Source organism: Pelecanus crispus, chromosome 16 (assembly GCF_030463565.1).
Source record: "Pelecanus crispus isolate bPelCri1 chromosome 16, bPelCri1.pri, whole genome shotgun sequence".
Classification (NCBI taxonomy): domain Eukaryota; kingdom Metazoa; phylum Chordata; class Aves; order Pelecaniformes; family Pelecanidae; genus Pelecanus; species Pelecanus crispus.
Genome location: NC_134658.1, coordinates 5,813,162 through 5,827,451, shown reverse-complemented (window position 1 = coordinate 5,827,451; position 14,290 = coordinate 5,813,162). Strand labels below are relative to the sequence as shown.

At 53.6% G+C, this 14,290-nt stretch overlaps 2 protein-coding genes across 2 annotated transcripts; one reads left to right on the top strand and one right to left on the bottom strand.

The window, feature by feature from the left end:
- Window positions 1-398: 398 nt before the first annotated feature.
- TRIM63 (tripartite motif containing 63) lies at window positions 399-3,711 on the bottom strand. Its single transcript, XM_075722179.1, has 8 exons — window positions 3,553-3,711; window positions 3,263-3,429; window positions 1,931-2,099; window positions 1,541-1,636; window positions 1,128-1,361; window positions 983-1,005; window positions 673-797; window positions 399-562 (listed from the first exon to the last, which is right to left on the bottom strand). Exons 1-8 carry the CDS (start codon window positions 3,709-3,711, stop codon window positions 399-401), a joined length of 1,137 nt encoding a protein of 378 aa, XP_075578294.1.
- Window positions 3,712-6,339: 2,628 nt separating this feature from the next.
- Window positions 6,340-13,162, top strand: PDIK1L (PDLIM1 interacting kinase 1 like). The gene is made up of 3 exons (XM_075721773.1): window positions 6,340-6,377; window positions 7,548-8,970; window positions 11,711-13,162. The coding sequence occupies exons 2-3, from the start codon at window positions 8,686-8,688 to the stop codon at window positions 12,449-12,451; spliced, it is 1,026 nt and encodes a 341-aa protein (XP_075577888.1). The 5' UTR covers window positions 6,340-6,377; window positions 7,548-8,685; the 3' UTR covers window positions 12,452-13,162.
- The last annotated feature ends 1,128 nt before the right edge of the window (window positions 13,163-14,290 follow it).

Genomic DNA, 14,290 nt, shown 5'->3' with positions numbered 1-14,290 from the left:
GGGTGCTGGCAGGGACACCGGCGATGGCACCGGCCCGGCAAACCCACCTGCATCCCCAGCGCCCACCACGGGGCTGGCAAGCCGAGAACAAAAGGCGAGGAAAAAAAAAAAAACCACCCAAAATACCAGTTTTCTTTACAAAATACACAAAATTCAAATCCGTGACAATTATATACAAAACAAGGAAGATATAAAACGTGCGGAAATGTCCTGTTTGCACCCGTATAGAAAAGTGTCCTGTGCTGGAGCAGGCACCGGCTCGCGAGGCCGCCGGCCCCCGCGGCGCATCCGCCCCATCCCGAGTTCCGTCGCCGGACATCCTGCGCCCGCGGCGTTGCTCCTGCGCCGGCAACGTTGCTGCGGCTACTGGGGAGCTGCCAGGAGGGGAGGATGGGGGATCAAGGGGGGTCCAAGCCCCTGAAGCTCCCCCATGGGTGGCTTGAGTGTCCCAGGGAGGTGGGCTTGGCTGTGCCACCCCTCTTACCCATCACCGTCCTCTCGGGCGCTGTGTCCTCCTCCACCTCTTCTTCCTCCCCATCGAAGTACTCCTCATCTTCCTCAGCTGCAAACAGGCAGCCAAACGTCACCGTGGGGCCACCGGGAAACACGGCGGGTGCCACCGGGTCGGTGGGAATTGGTAAAGGGGCATCGGGGGGTCGGGGGCTGAATTACCGGGGCTGAAGTCCAAGGCGCAGACCGCCTCGGCGAGGTGGTCCAGGCTCACCGAGAAGGCGTCCATGCTCTCGTAGCCATGCTCGATCTTCTCCAGCCTGCTGCCCTTGGAGGCCTCCACGATGCTGGGCAGGGAGAGCACAGCCGTGTCCCCCGCTGTCCCCTCACTGGGCTGGGGGGACCACGGGGTGCCGGGATGGGGGGTCGGGGCATCCCCACGCTCACTGCCTGGGTGCCCCGTGGTCAAATCCTGCCCGGCTGCAGGACAGGGAGTGGGGATGGCTGAATTTTCCCCAATTTGGGCACTTACGTTTTAATGAGCTGCTTGGCGTTCTGCGGGGAAGAAGAGGAGAGGTGAGCGAAGCTGCGTGGCAGCCGCACGGCAGCCACCGGGACGTCCCTGAGCTGGTGGGACCCCAGGTGAGCACCGGCGGGGTGGGGTTTGGGGGTCTCACCATGAGGAAGGTGGCCCCCCCGGTCTCCTCCATGGCCTGGATGGCCGTCTCCACCAGCCGGCTCGACTTCTCCAGCTGCTCCTTGTACTGGCTGATGAGGCCCTGGACGAAGCCCGTCTTGTCGCTCTGCTCGCGGGCGATGCGCTGCAGCAGCTCCGACTTCTTCTCCTCCAGCAGTGCTGCCAAGGTGTCGAAGCGAGCGCACAGCTCCCGCTTGGCCGCCTCGCTGTTCTCCTGCAGGGACGAGGGGCAAGGGATGCCACGTGTGTGTGCACTTGTGTGTCCCTCAGCACTGGCAACATCCCGGGGGCTTCCCTGCTCCGTGGGCTCCAGTTCCCTCCCGGCCATCCCAAATGCCCCCAGCCAAGGTTTCACCCCCGGGTTTCGGGGGGCTCCTTTTCGCCTTTTCTCACCTCGGTGCTCCGGCATGAGTCCTCCAGCTGGGAGATGATCGTCTGGATCCGGTCGTTCCCCGCCACCAGCATGGAGATACAGTTGTTCAGCTCAGTCTGGCAGAGGCGGACAGACAGAAACAACTTGAACCCCAGCGGGGATGGGGATGGGGACATCTCCCATCCCTACGTGGGGACAGGCTGGGCATTGCCCGGCCCCAGCTCTGCTCCCCCCACGTCCCCCCCGAGCCGTGGCTGCTCTATATATAGGCTGTCTCCTGGGCGAAGTCACCCGGGTGCTATTAATACCCCGTGAGCGGATGCCGGTGCTATTTGTGGCCGTCCCAGCTCAGCACATCGCCCCGCGACAGGCCATGTCCTCCCTGGCCCCCCCGGCCCCCCGCATAGCACCTTCTGGCCCTGGAAGATGGTTTGCAGGGGGGCAACCTCGCAGTCCTTGTGGGCACCGAAGACTTTGCACATGGAGCAGGTGGGGACCTCGCAGGTGACGCAGTAGATGTTGATCCGCTCGTCCTCGTGCTCCTTGCACATGGGGTGCTTCCCCTTCTTCAGCGGCCTGCTGGAGAGAGCGGCACGGCCGTGGTGACATCCCCATCAGGGTGACATCCCCATCAGGGTGATGTCCCCATTGCAGTGACATTCCTGCCGCGACGATGTGCCCATTGCAGCATCATCCCCACTGTGGTGACATCCCCGCCGATGCTGCACAGCCACCCTGCAATCAGGTCCCCGGGCAAGAGGCCAGATCCTGGCATAACCCCACACTTGCTCCTTGGGAGCCATAAACCTCTGCACCTCCATAAGCCCCAAGCCCAGCAAGCCCCAGTTTAAACCAGTGCGGTGCTGGGCATGGCAGCAGTCGGCACTGACGGGCAGGGGGCCCAGGGCAGCGCTCCAGGGACGCTGCACAAGCGCCTAATTTTAGCCTTGGGCTGCTGGGTTTTATTGTTGTCACCCAACGTGTGACTGGGGTGGGGGCACCCAGAAACTCCTGGGGGGGACCCAGCTGGGGGCTGCAGCTGAGTCGTCCCCTCTGCAGCAAGGGAGGGACATGGGGACAAGCTGACCCACCGAAGCAAACCCAGTGCTGGCCCCCTGTGTCCCCCCCCCGGGCTGCAGACACCTGCTGTGTGCCATCGTCCCTGTCCCCATGGCTCTGAAACAATATTTACAGTGGTTCGAGGAATTTGGCCAGGGCCACCGCTCTGTCTCGAGAAGCTGTGAGCCCCCCGCCCCCCCCCAGCCGCACGCTTCTCCCAAATGGGCCCCCCCCCCCAAACTGTCCCTCTGCCCCTTATCAGCCAGCAGTGCCCGCTATCATGAGCAGAGCCCAGATTTGTCCCCCACAGCTCTTATCTCCCACCGAACGCTCCAGCAGCAGAGCCCGGGGGGGCAGGACCCGCCACCACCCCCCCAGGGACCCACCACCCCCCTGAGCCGCCCAGAGACCCAAACTGCGCTGGACAGGGTGGGAGTTTGGGTCAGGGGAGGAAGTTTTGGGTCAGAGGAGGAAGATTTGGGTCAGGGGAGGAAGATTTGGATCAGGGACCACTGAGCCAGCAGAAAAGCCCCCCCGATTTCTTACCCAGCTGCAATCTCCTGTGGTCTCAAGGGTCGTTCTGGGGCTCGGGAGGTGGGCATCCCCACGTCCCCGCATCCCCCTGTCCCCCTGTCCTCGCCGGGGCAAGGCGCAAGCACTCAGCTGCGGCCGCCCGCGCTTACCTTGAGCACTCCTGCTTGTAGATGTCAATGATGTTCTCCACGAGCAGGTTCCTCTGCAGCCCGTAGACGCCATGACGATCCAGCAGCACCTCGTGGCGGCACGACGGGCACCGGAACCGGCCCCCCGAAATCACGCTGCCCCGGTTCTGCCAGTACGGGTTGGCAGCCTGGGAGGGGGAAATGCACATTGAGGGGGGGTCCCTGAGCATCCCCACAGCACCACGAGCATCCCGGTGACCTCCAGCCCGGGCTGGGGTGGGGGGGGAACGGGCGCAGGGACCCCCTCTCACCTGGAAGACATCGTTGGCACACTTGCGGCAGAGGTTGTGCTGGCAGGGCAGGATCACCACCGGCTTGCTGAACATCTCCAGGCAGATGGGGCAGATGAGCTGTTTCTCCAGGCTCTCCATGGGGCTGCCATCCTGCAAGATGCCGGCTTGGAAATCCATCGGCACGACGGTGCGCTCCTCTCAACTGCTCTCGGCTGCCGGCGGCACCCGTCGTCCCGCTATTTATAAGTCGCTCCCCGGTCACGAGGAGTCAAAACCCTGTGTGGGGTCGGGTGTCTGGGGAAGCAGCACCTGTCACACAGGACTGAGCCATCGGGATACCGTCGGCAGCGGTAAACAAGCCGGGGACAGGCTGTCCGGGAGGCCCTGCCCGCCCGTGCTGTGGCTGCCGGCACGCCGAAACTGGAGCTGGGGGGTAAACAGGGCCAGGCTTCGCCCCTGGGCCAAATGGCCGCCCAGCCCGGGGAGCAGCGTGGCCGCATCCTGGGGCTGGACCCCACAACGGCGCAGGGGTGGGGGCATGGAGGGGCAAAACCCAGCCCCGTGGTCATTCAGACGTTGTGATGGTGCCAGGAATGGGGCAGAGCCGGGGCCAGCAGCAGCGGGGGGTGGCTTAGAAGGAGCTTCTCCCTTTGCACCCCCAAAATGCGGCCACTGCTGGGGTGCAAACCCACGCCTCACCAATGGGCTGTGCTCAAAGGGGAGAGGCAGCATCAGGGAGATGCGGCCCCCGTGGCCGGCACACGCACCAGGATCCCCCCTCCCGTCCCCAGGCAGGGGTTGGGGGGCTCTTTTGCACCCCCAAATGCAAGGGCAGCCACAGGGAGGGCTGCGAGAGCCGGCTCCCCATGCTGGCGTGCACGGCCATGACCCCGCCGGCCCCTCCGCTCAGTTGCAAAACCTGACCCAGAAACAGCGGGGGGGGGGAAGCGGCCGTGCACAGTCCCTCGGGACCTGCACCCCGCCGGGGAAAACAGCCCCGGTGCCCAGCTGGTGCGGCGATAAACAGGGTGTTGTGCCAAATGCCAGCACCCGTCCACAGGGAGACCTGTAAATATTGGCAGCTGCACGAGGAGAGAGGGGTAATTATAGCGGCGTCGCCTATGGGTCACGCTGGCAGGGGGACAGAGTGGGGTGGGACGGTGGCTGCTGCTGCGCCCACAGCAGCTGCAGGCAGGAAGGGATGAGCGCTGGGGTGCACGAGTGCATGGGTGCACAAGTACAGGGGTACGTGGGTGCACAGGTAAATGGGTACACAGGGTGCATGGGTACATGGGTGCGCAGGTAAATGGGTGCAGAAGTCCAGGGGTACACGGGTGCAGGCGTGTGCAGGCGGATAGGTACAGGGGTGCGCGGGTGCAGGGGTACATGGGTCTGTGGGTACACGGGTGTAAGGGTGCAGGGATGCATGGGTACATGTGTACGTGGATGCATGGGTACAGGGGAGCATGGGAACAGGGGTACAGGGGTGCATGGGAACAGGGGCGCATGGGAACGGGGTGCATGGGTGCACAGGTACATGGGTGCACAGGTACATGGGTGGGTGCACAGGTACATGGGTGCACAGGCCCCATTTTTGCTGCAGCCAGCCCCCCCCAGGGCAGGACAGCCCCGCAGCTGTTTTGGGTGTTCCTTCCGGGCAGGCTCATGCGTCGACCAAGTGACTGTGCTGAGACTGGCTAAGCACATCTTGCAAAATTGTCCCCGTTTTGGCACTTGGGGCTCTTCCAGGGAGGTGCTGGCATGGAAGCAGGGCTGGCTGGGCACTCGGGAGGGCAGCGCGGGGGTCGGCCAAAAGACCCGAGCCAGGAGCATGGCACCCCGATGTGCACCCACCCCACGCCCACGAGCCAGCTGTGCCTGGGGGTGGCATTGATTAACTAATTGCTTCTGGACTCGATTAAGGGGATTCGCGGGAACGGAGGGGTTGTAATGCCCTAATCAGCTTTCAAAACCCACAAGGGGCTCATCGGCCCCTAATTGGCTTGGGGCAGCTTAGGCAAGGCCCGGGGGCACTAATCGCCACCGGGCTCCTTCCCAATTAACGGGGGACAGGCGGGAGCGCGTGTTTCTCCGGCGGGAGCGTGTGTGAACGGCCTCTGCTCGCTCTCTGCAGGACTCCGAGCAGCGGCTGGCACTGGTTTCTCCCAAAATGACTGCGACGGCCCTATGGGGTGAGGGGACAGCGGGGACCATGGCAGGAGCCCCATGCCCCCCAACTCCTGTGCACGGGGGGGCCCTTCCAGCCCTGCAGCCTGCGGAGGAAAGGGGGCAATGGCAGAGAGAGGGGCCGAGGGACAGCTCTCCATTAGGAGCTCGGTCGCCATCACGTAAAGCCAGAGAGCAACCAAAGGTGTGAGGGACTCGTATTTTTTTTTTTAATGCCAAGCAATAAATTAATAAATAAATTTTAAGAAAAAGGCAAAAAAACCCGCGGAAAGGCCTCGTTGCAAAGCGGGGCGAGCACAGCGGTGGGGGGTGCCGGCACGGGGGAGGGCGGAGAGCAGCCGGGGGGGGGCAGGAGGGGATGCACAAGGCTCTGCGCACCCCCTTTTGCACGGGCGGCTGCAGCGGCCGCGCGCGCGCCGCCGGGGAAGCGCGGGAACGGCGCGCGCCCGCACCTCCCCCCCCCCCCCCCCGCCAGGGCGGAGGAGCGCGCGCGCACTCCCCACTCGCCCCCCTCCCTCCCCTTTCGCCGCCGACCAATCAGAGGGCGCGGCGGCGGCGCGGGGGGCGTGGCTGGCGCGGGGGCGTGGCGGCGGCGGCGGCGGGCAGGGAGCCCTATAATGGCGGCCGGGCGGAGGCGGCGCGGCGGCTGCGCTGAGGTAACGCGGGGCCCGGCCTGGCTCGGCCTGGTCTGGCCCGACCCGAGCCGACCCAGGGACGGCGGCGGGGAGCGGGTCCGGGCGGTCACCCCGGTGCGTCATAGTGGGGGGCCGCACGCAGCGGGGGCCTCCGCCCCAGGTGTGCGCGGGGGGCTGTGAGGGGCCCGGGTACCTGCAGGGGCGGGCAGGGCCCGGCGGGGCGGGCTCCCCATCGGGCCGCTGCTGGCGGGGTCGGGACCCTGCCCCCGGCCTCCGCCCGAAGCGAGCGGTGCCTCGGTAATTTCCCTCTGGAGCAAGGTTCCCCTCGGTGCAGGTGGGGCCCCGGTGTGACAGCCGCTTGCAGGGCCTCCCTGCAGGAGCAGGGCGAGGAGGAGGGGGGCGATTGATTTTGTTCCGGAATTACTGCTGCTAACCAGGCAGCCGGGGAGGGAAAGCGCTTCCAGTGTGAGGGGCCGGCTGCAGCTTCCCAGGCCTGCGGGAGGGAGCAGGGCAGGCCCGGCCTGTTTGCTCTGCACAGCCTGGCCTGTGCCTGGCCCCGCTGCCAGGGCCCTGCCGCTTGGCATGAGCTGCCCCGGTCGCTGCCCTGGGGAGCAGGCGGCACTTCTCATCGCGTTGGGCAATAACCCTCGGTGGCATTTCCAGACCGGCCTAGCCCGCTGTGGGGGTGAAGGAAGGCGGGTAGCAACCCCGGCGCTTGGCAGAATGACAGATCCTCTCTGGGAACAGCGCGCAGCTAACTGACTGTCAACGTGGGGGGACGTTTTTCTGCTCATTTTGAACCTGATGTGATAGTGTTTGAGTAACGCGATCTCAATTATTTGAGAGTTATAACTCGGGAATTATTTGGCCTCTGGTGAGGTTACAGATCCTGCTCTTCTCCCCTGCATGGGAAGGGCTATTGGCCCATCAGATCTTAATGCGCAGGCTGTAACTTTAATCTGTTCCTCATAGCCCTGCTACAGGGGCAGGCTCAATGCCTCTTGTGAGCAGAATCTCGTGGTAATGCGTTTCTTGGGCCCATCACATTTCAGTTCAAAATATTCTTGTAAATGTGCATCGCAGAACTTTGCTGAAAGGTTAAAATGTCTATGTAGTATTGCCATGAGACTGATTATACCTTTTTTCCTCTCTCTTTTTCTCTTTTTTCCTTTTTTCTAAAAAAAAAAAAAGTACCTAAAACAGTGGAAATACTTGAAAACTTACTACTAATAAGAGGCTGTTTTGATGTGGTCCTTATTGCCCTGTTTACTGACATAAAGCGAATTACATTTATCACTGGCAATCTTACAAACTATTTTAGTTCTGATATACTAGTTGTGATTTTTTTTTTTGGTGTCTCATTCTGTTTGACCAGTGATAATTGGCTAGCCAAGCTTTTTTTTCCAAGTCTATAGTCAGTGTCCCATTTTGGTTTGGTTGTGTGAAGGTGGTGCTGGTGTGGTTTGGGTTATAATCTTGCAGGGAAGTGTGCAGGGAGGGTCATAAATCTGTAGCAGTGTTTGGTGGCTTTTTTTTGTGTTTGTTTGTATGTCTCTTGTTTTGCTTATAGAGCAATATCTTAACTTTTGTCCTTGCCCTGTTGAGCAAAAGTGAAAGTTAGATGCTGGGTATGAGCTTCTGCAATCAGCTACCCTTTTTAACTTTTTGTGACCATAGACTCCTCATTCAGAGGAGACTAGGTGAAAAATCCTAGTAATATTAAAAAATAAATCGGAAACAATCCGAAGCATCCTCTTGTCTTGATATCAGTAAGAGAATTTCATGATTAAATTATAACAGAAACATTTACTTGTGAAGTCACCTCCATAAAAGGCAGTGTTAATTAAATCTGTTACTGCCCAACCACAGGCTTCAACTAGAACCTCTTCTCTGCTATCCCAGGCGTGGATGGAGAGCATGATACCATACTATTATTCCCGCAGATGTTCATGGAAGACACTGAGCGAAAGGAGCAGGAGCATACGCGATAGTCCTGTCTCGGCACAATACAAGTCTAGGTTTGAATTGTTGCCACCTTGAAAACTGGGCTGTATTTGAAATCTTAATAGTCCCACCAAAATGATATCAATTCACTTCTAACTAGTCCGTGGCAACAGGTACAGGTTTACAGAATAGCTTCTGGAATGTTCTAGCACTCGAATGCAGCAGTTCAGTCTAACGCTCAGAGGCACTGCCCTGTAATTGCAGGGTTTTGGTAGGCCTAATATCGCTGCAGCGAGCCATATGGGGGAAAATACAGCCCAGTTCTTGTTCATAAGTTTTAGTTCTGTGGGTTTTTCCCCCTTCCCCAGAACCCTTGATCTTGAAGATGGTGAGTAGCCAGCCTAAGTACGATCTAATACGGGAGGTTGGTCGTGGCAGTTATGGTGTGGTGTACGAAGCAGTCGTCAGGAAGACCTCTGCACGGGTCGCGGTGAAAAAGATTCGGTGCCATGCTCCAGAGAACGTGGAACTAGCTCTGCGTGAGTTCTGGGCACTTAGCAGTATCAAGAGCCAGCATCCCAACGTCATTCACCTGGAGGAGTGCATCTTGCAGAAAGATGGTATGGTGCAGAAGATGTCCCATGGCTCCAGTTCCTCCCTTTATTTACAGGTACATGAAGCTGAGGTAATGGGGTGGAAGTAATTAATACGGATGTGTAGCTGGGAGGGAAGGAGGTGGGTAGCTAAGATTTTTTTTTTTTTTGAGGTATGCTTAGTTAGGAGAGGGTATTGTTCGTGTTGTTGACACCCAAAAATTATATCTTTAAAAAAGTGTATCTATTGAACAATCATCTATATCTTGTAATTTGATGCCATGCCACTCTAAAAGACTCCAGGATTTTCTTAATGCAAACCTGCTTTGATAATTTGAGGGAACACCACAGGTAAAGCACAAGGGAGGTGCAGGCTGTTGTATTACTTGGTAGAAGCCCTGCTGCAGGGTTAATGAGCAGACATGTACGAATGTCTTGGGACGGAGCTCTGAAGAATTTCTTCATCTCGGATGTCCTTGGAAGAGGAAGTAACCATCTTGATTTAGGAAGCCAACACTTAAAATTCTTTCAGAAATAATAAGCAATTGGTAGCATGCAGTGAGCCGTTTTCTTTTTTGAATAAGTAACTGTTAATCTCTTCAAAGAAAGGTAAAGGTATGATAAATAAGGGAATAAATATCACTCCCCCTATGTGCCTACTGACAGTGTCCTTTAAGTTGCCTTGAAGTTTGAAGAGGCATATTTTTGAAGAGTAAGTAGCTCTGGAAAGACTTTGAAAGATAATCTGATTCATTCCCTTGTCAGGAAGCTGCCCCAACTATAAATCATCCCCTGGCAGAAATTTGTGTCTCTGGTTTAAAAAGTCAGTAGCCTGCTCAATGTTCATTGTGTTATCCCTAGTCAGCTTTTCTCATTTCAGTTTTTATTGTTGTCATTCTTGCATGTCTAACGTAGGACCTTTTGTTAGTGAACATTCATCTGACAACCCTTCACGAATGTCCAGATTCCGTTGTGCTGAGTGCTGTACGAGCCTGAGAAAGAGGATTCTTGCCTTTGTAAACTCGCTGCAGCTTGGCAGTTGTTACTGACCTGCTTTCATGAAGGCATTAGGGTAAAATAATACTGGCCAGCTCATGTGGGAGAAATTAGTGCCTTACCTTCATAGTCTTTGGTGGATCCTTAAAAATTTGCATCAAACTCGTGGACAGCTGTACAGGGAGGAGCCTGAAAAAAAAAATGGTGCAACAGCAAGGTGGGGAAGAGCTTCCAGATCACTTGCAACAGTGTTTTTTGATGGTAGTGCCTGTTCAATGCGACATGTAGGTCTCCCCAGTGTCAGGCACGAGCATTGCAAATTGTTTTCCTACTCCAGAGAGCAGAGAAGCGCAAAGGGCAGAGCTGAGCTGAGTCTGAAGGGCCCAGGATCGCTTTATAATAAATAGCATGTGCTAAAATAGAGAAAATCGGATCTCCCCTGGTTTGCCCTCTCCCCACCCCAGGTGATATTACATTAGAGCTGAATGGGTGTGGTGGGGGAGGAGGCTGGCCGGGGAGGGGGGTATTAGTGTCTCCTGAAGGGCTTTGGGGCAGATGCTGAGCTGGTGTCAGCTGAACTGAGTAAAGTGAGAGTCCTAAACTAGCCCGGTCTCGTGCTTTGCCAGCATCACAGATGAGGTAGTGGGTTTTGTTGGTCTTGATGCTCTGAACTGAGATGCAAGTACAGCTTCTGTAAAGGTGTCTGGAGGGAAGAGCTGTGTGTTGGGGCTCACTTGGCAAAGGAGCTCCCTGCTGCCCTGTGATATCTTAATCTCCCTGTTACTGACTATAAACCCTAAATATGTAGTTTTCTAGTTCAACCATGGATTTTCTGTTTTAAGTTGGTCCGGTTTGAGTACTAGTTGTGCTAGCAATTAAAGATAGCTATAAATTGCTAGTAATTTTGCTCTTGGATGGAAAAGGTAATTCTTTTAAAGCACTTTAAAATGCCTCTCTAAATATTAATAGCTACCTTAATTTTTGAAAGCCTGTAGGAGCTACATTTGGTTTAGTGTACATTGGTTTACTACTAACAAATAATTGCAAGACTTGCCTTCCAGAGCATGCTAAGAGCCACCTCGGAGGAGCTGAGGAGGCAAATGTGTAGTTGTGTAAACAGGGTTAGTAAAACTGATTGCTGGTTTTACTTTGCTTTTTGTATGAAGTAGCTATTAGAACTGGCTGCTCGAGCTACTCGCTGCTTATATTCTCGAAAATAGCTAGTGGATCATGGTGGTGGGAGCGGTGTTACGTGCAGCAGCTGTCAGCTGTGCCCGTAGATTAGCATTCTCCTGAGTTAAGGGATCCTGTGTTAACACTTGCTAGTGCACATTCATGTGTAAGGAATGGAGAAAATTCTATTAAAAATCTATTGTGGTGCCGCTTCATCAGCGGAGGACAAATACAACCCACTGGCACTGTACGGAGTTACTTGTTGAGACTTTGTTTATACATGAAAGTTGTTAGCGAAATGGGTGGGACAGGCTTTGTTGGGGTGGGACACGATCCAGCTGAAACAGATGGGAGTGCAATGGCCACTTAGTATCTTTCAAAATACTGTTATCTGGGTCTAGCTTTAGCTTCTGGGCAGGAGCGTGAACTTGATATGCTTCGCACCTATGAAAATAAGGAGGCTGTCAAATACATTGTGATTTTTTTTTTTTAAACATCGTAAATTTTACATAGTTTTATTTTCACCAGTTGCAGTATCTTGCTCTCTGGATTGTCGAGAGGAAGATCCAACCTTCATGCATTTTTCCATCATATCTTTATATTCTTGTGATCATCAGGTAGTTATGACATTTCTTTTCCTTGTTGCAGCTTGTAGAGACCTCATTAAAAGGAGAAATAGTCTTTGACCCCAGAAGTGCTTATTACCTCTGGTTTGTAATGGATTTCTGTGATGGAGGAGACATGAATGAGTATCTGTTGTCCCGAAAGCCGAACCGCAAGACCAACACCAGTTTCATGCTTCAGCTCAGCAGCGCACTGGCATTCCTGCACAAAAATCAGATTATTCATCGTGATCTCAAACCTGACAATATTCTGATATCTCAGAGCAGGATGGATGCCAGTGACTCGGAGCCTACCCTGAAAGTAGCTGATTTTGGGCTGAGTAAAGTATGTTCAGCCTCGGGACAGAATCCCGAGGAACCAGTCAACGTAAATAAGTGTTTTCTATCAACTGCGTGTGGGACTGACTTCTATATGGCCCCCGAAGTCTGGGAAGGACACTATACTGCCAAAGCAGACATCTTTGCTTTGGGGATTATAATCTGGGCAATGTTGGAAAGAATCACATTCATAGATACGGAAACAAAGAAAGAACTTCTGGGCAGTTATGTCAAGCAAGGGACAGCGATCGTGCCTGTTGGAGAGGCGCTTCTAGAAAACCCTAAAATGGAACTGCTCATCCCCGTAAAGAAAAAATCCATGAACGCTCGAATGAAGCAGCTGATCAAGGAAATGCTGGCTGCCAACCCGCAGGACCGACCCGATGCTTTTGAGCTAGAACTGCGATTAGTCAACATAGCTTTTAAAGACAGTAGCTGGGACACGTGACCTGCCGAGCGGCGTCTCTCGGTAGAGCTCCTTATCACCTAACTGATGGTGCAGCTTAATGGCAGTAAAAGAAACGAGCCTGAACTCAAACCTGCAGGGTGTAGTTTCTACCAAACGAATCTCTTCCGAGTTTCATAAACGATATGAATGTTGAGTTGGCCATTGTGTTAACAATGCGTTGATGTGTATAATACCAGGATGTTACATGCAGGTGTAAGATGTGACGATGTTCGTTTGTGTATGCTGGCAGTGGGACGTCTTAAGAGCTGAGACTTGATTTCCAGCACTATGTCATGGAGTATTTCGTACATTCCAGTTTCCTATGTCAGTATTAGGAACCCTCATGAAAAAAAGAGATTTGCATGCTGGTAGTGCAAATCTTCAGGCTTTGTAAAGTAATTCTGTGTATATATTTATGTACATGAGTGACTGGGAGTGTATGCCACTTTTCTTAAATTATTTGCTATGGGTCTGAATGATTGGGGTCTGCTAGAAAACTAGGTGAAGAAGATAGATGAGAAGCATTCCTTCTTCTCCAGGCCTGAAGAACTTTATTATTTATTTTTGTTATCTAATGTCAAAGATAGGGTCTGAGACTTGACTTGGTAGACAAAAAATGCAATGCAATGGGATCAGCAGTTTTTAAAGTGCTGACATGGCCAAGCTTAGCACTTACAGCTTAATGAGCTTGTCACTGAGGGAGTCAAATTGCAAGTGTATGCAACCAGGTGCTAGCATGATGGCTAGTTCATTAATCATTTGATTTTGCTTTCTTCTAGTAGTCAAATACTTTATTAATCAGTTAATCTAGTTTCACAACATGCTCTCTACTCTTGTATCTATAATCCAAGAGCACCTTGGGTCCTTCAGATAGGAGGGTACGGTGAGCTTAGCATATGAAACCGTGGATGAGGGAATCCAGCAGCATAGAGCGTTATTTTTTTAAGATACTTCAAAATATGGTTGCAGCACAGTTTTCCCATTAACTGAATCTAATAACACTGGTCATGGTCTCTTCCTTTCTGGCACTGACTCTGACCTGGTAGTGATGAGGAGATAAAGGGGTGACTGTTTGCCTTGCAGAACACACCTATTCTCAAATATGGGAGAAAACTCATAACCCGTATGTGAAAGGTATCTGTGGTTTGTGTGGCAACCTTGGCTGATTTTTTTTTTTAATGTTTTCTTCCTTTTAAAGAAGTAATATTTATTTAAAACCACAGACAGTAGGATGGAAGGCTTTGAAGTAGTTGAAAGGCTGCTTTATCCCCAGCTGTTATTCCCCAGAAGCAGATTGATATGCTAAGAGAGGTTTCATGAAGGCCACCTGATGCTGTACAGCAGACAGAACCTGCTTCGTAACAGTATAACACTTTGTTCTTTTGGGTGCAGGGCCGTGACCTTTCTCATCAATTTGACCTTTTGGAAAAAGTAGAGTCTTAAAAAATTGCCTTTAAAGGCAGATATATTAAAGCTGCACACAACAAAGGCTGGTTTTCTTAATAAAATCAATTTAATGTTTTTTTTTTCCCCCCAAATCTTACCTGAAAACTACCATAAATATTCCAATATTCCCTTGTGTAACTTGCTTCTCAGACACTGTTCCCTCTTAGTGCTGTAAGAGCAGTTCTGATCAGTCAGTGTTTATTCTGCCCGAGTGTGAATAAACAGCACGAACAAAATATAATTTTTTATTCTTCCAAAAGCAAAGGATTCTGACTCTAACAAACTCCTGAGGCTTTACAGACTACAGCTGGTTCTTACCTGGTGCTGTGTAGAGCTGGTGGCAGTCACCCAGGGAGCCTTAGTCTTTAATTCTTGTTATCTTGCTTCACTCTT

What these genes read in the sequence shown, in the direction of transcription:
- TRIM63 (XM_075722179.1), bottom strand. Translation starts at nt 3,711, where the DNA reads ATGGATTTCCAAGCCGGCATCTTGCAGGATGGCAGCCCCATGGAGAGC. An exon ending in TACAAGCAGGAGTGCTCAAG is followed by an intron (nt 2,100 to 3,262) that starts GTAAGCGCGGGC and finishes CGCTCTCTCCAG; the next exon opens with CAGGCCGCTGAAGAAGGGGA. An exon ending in GCCAAGCAGCTCATTAAAAC is followed by an intron (nt 798 to 982) that starts GTAAGTGCCCAA and finishes CTCCCTGCCCAG; the next exon opens with CATCGTGGAGGCCTCCAAGG.
- PDIK1L (XM_075721773.1), top strand. Translation starts at nt 8,686, where the DNA reads ATGGTGAGTAGCCAGCCTAAGTACGATCTAATACGGGAGGTTGGTCGT. An exon ending in GTTCCTCCCTTTATTTACAG is followed by an intron (nt 8,971 to 11,710) that starts GTACATGAAGCT and finishes TCCTTGTTGCAG; the next exon opens with CTTGTAGAGACCTCATTAAA.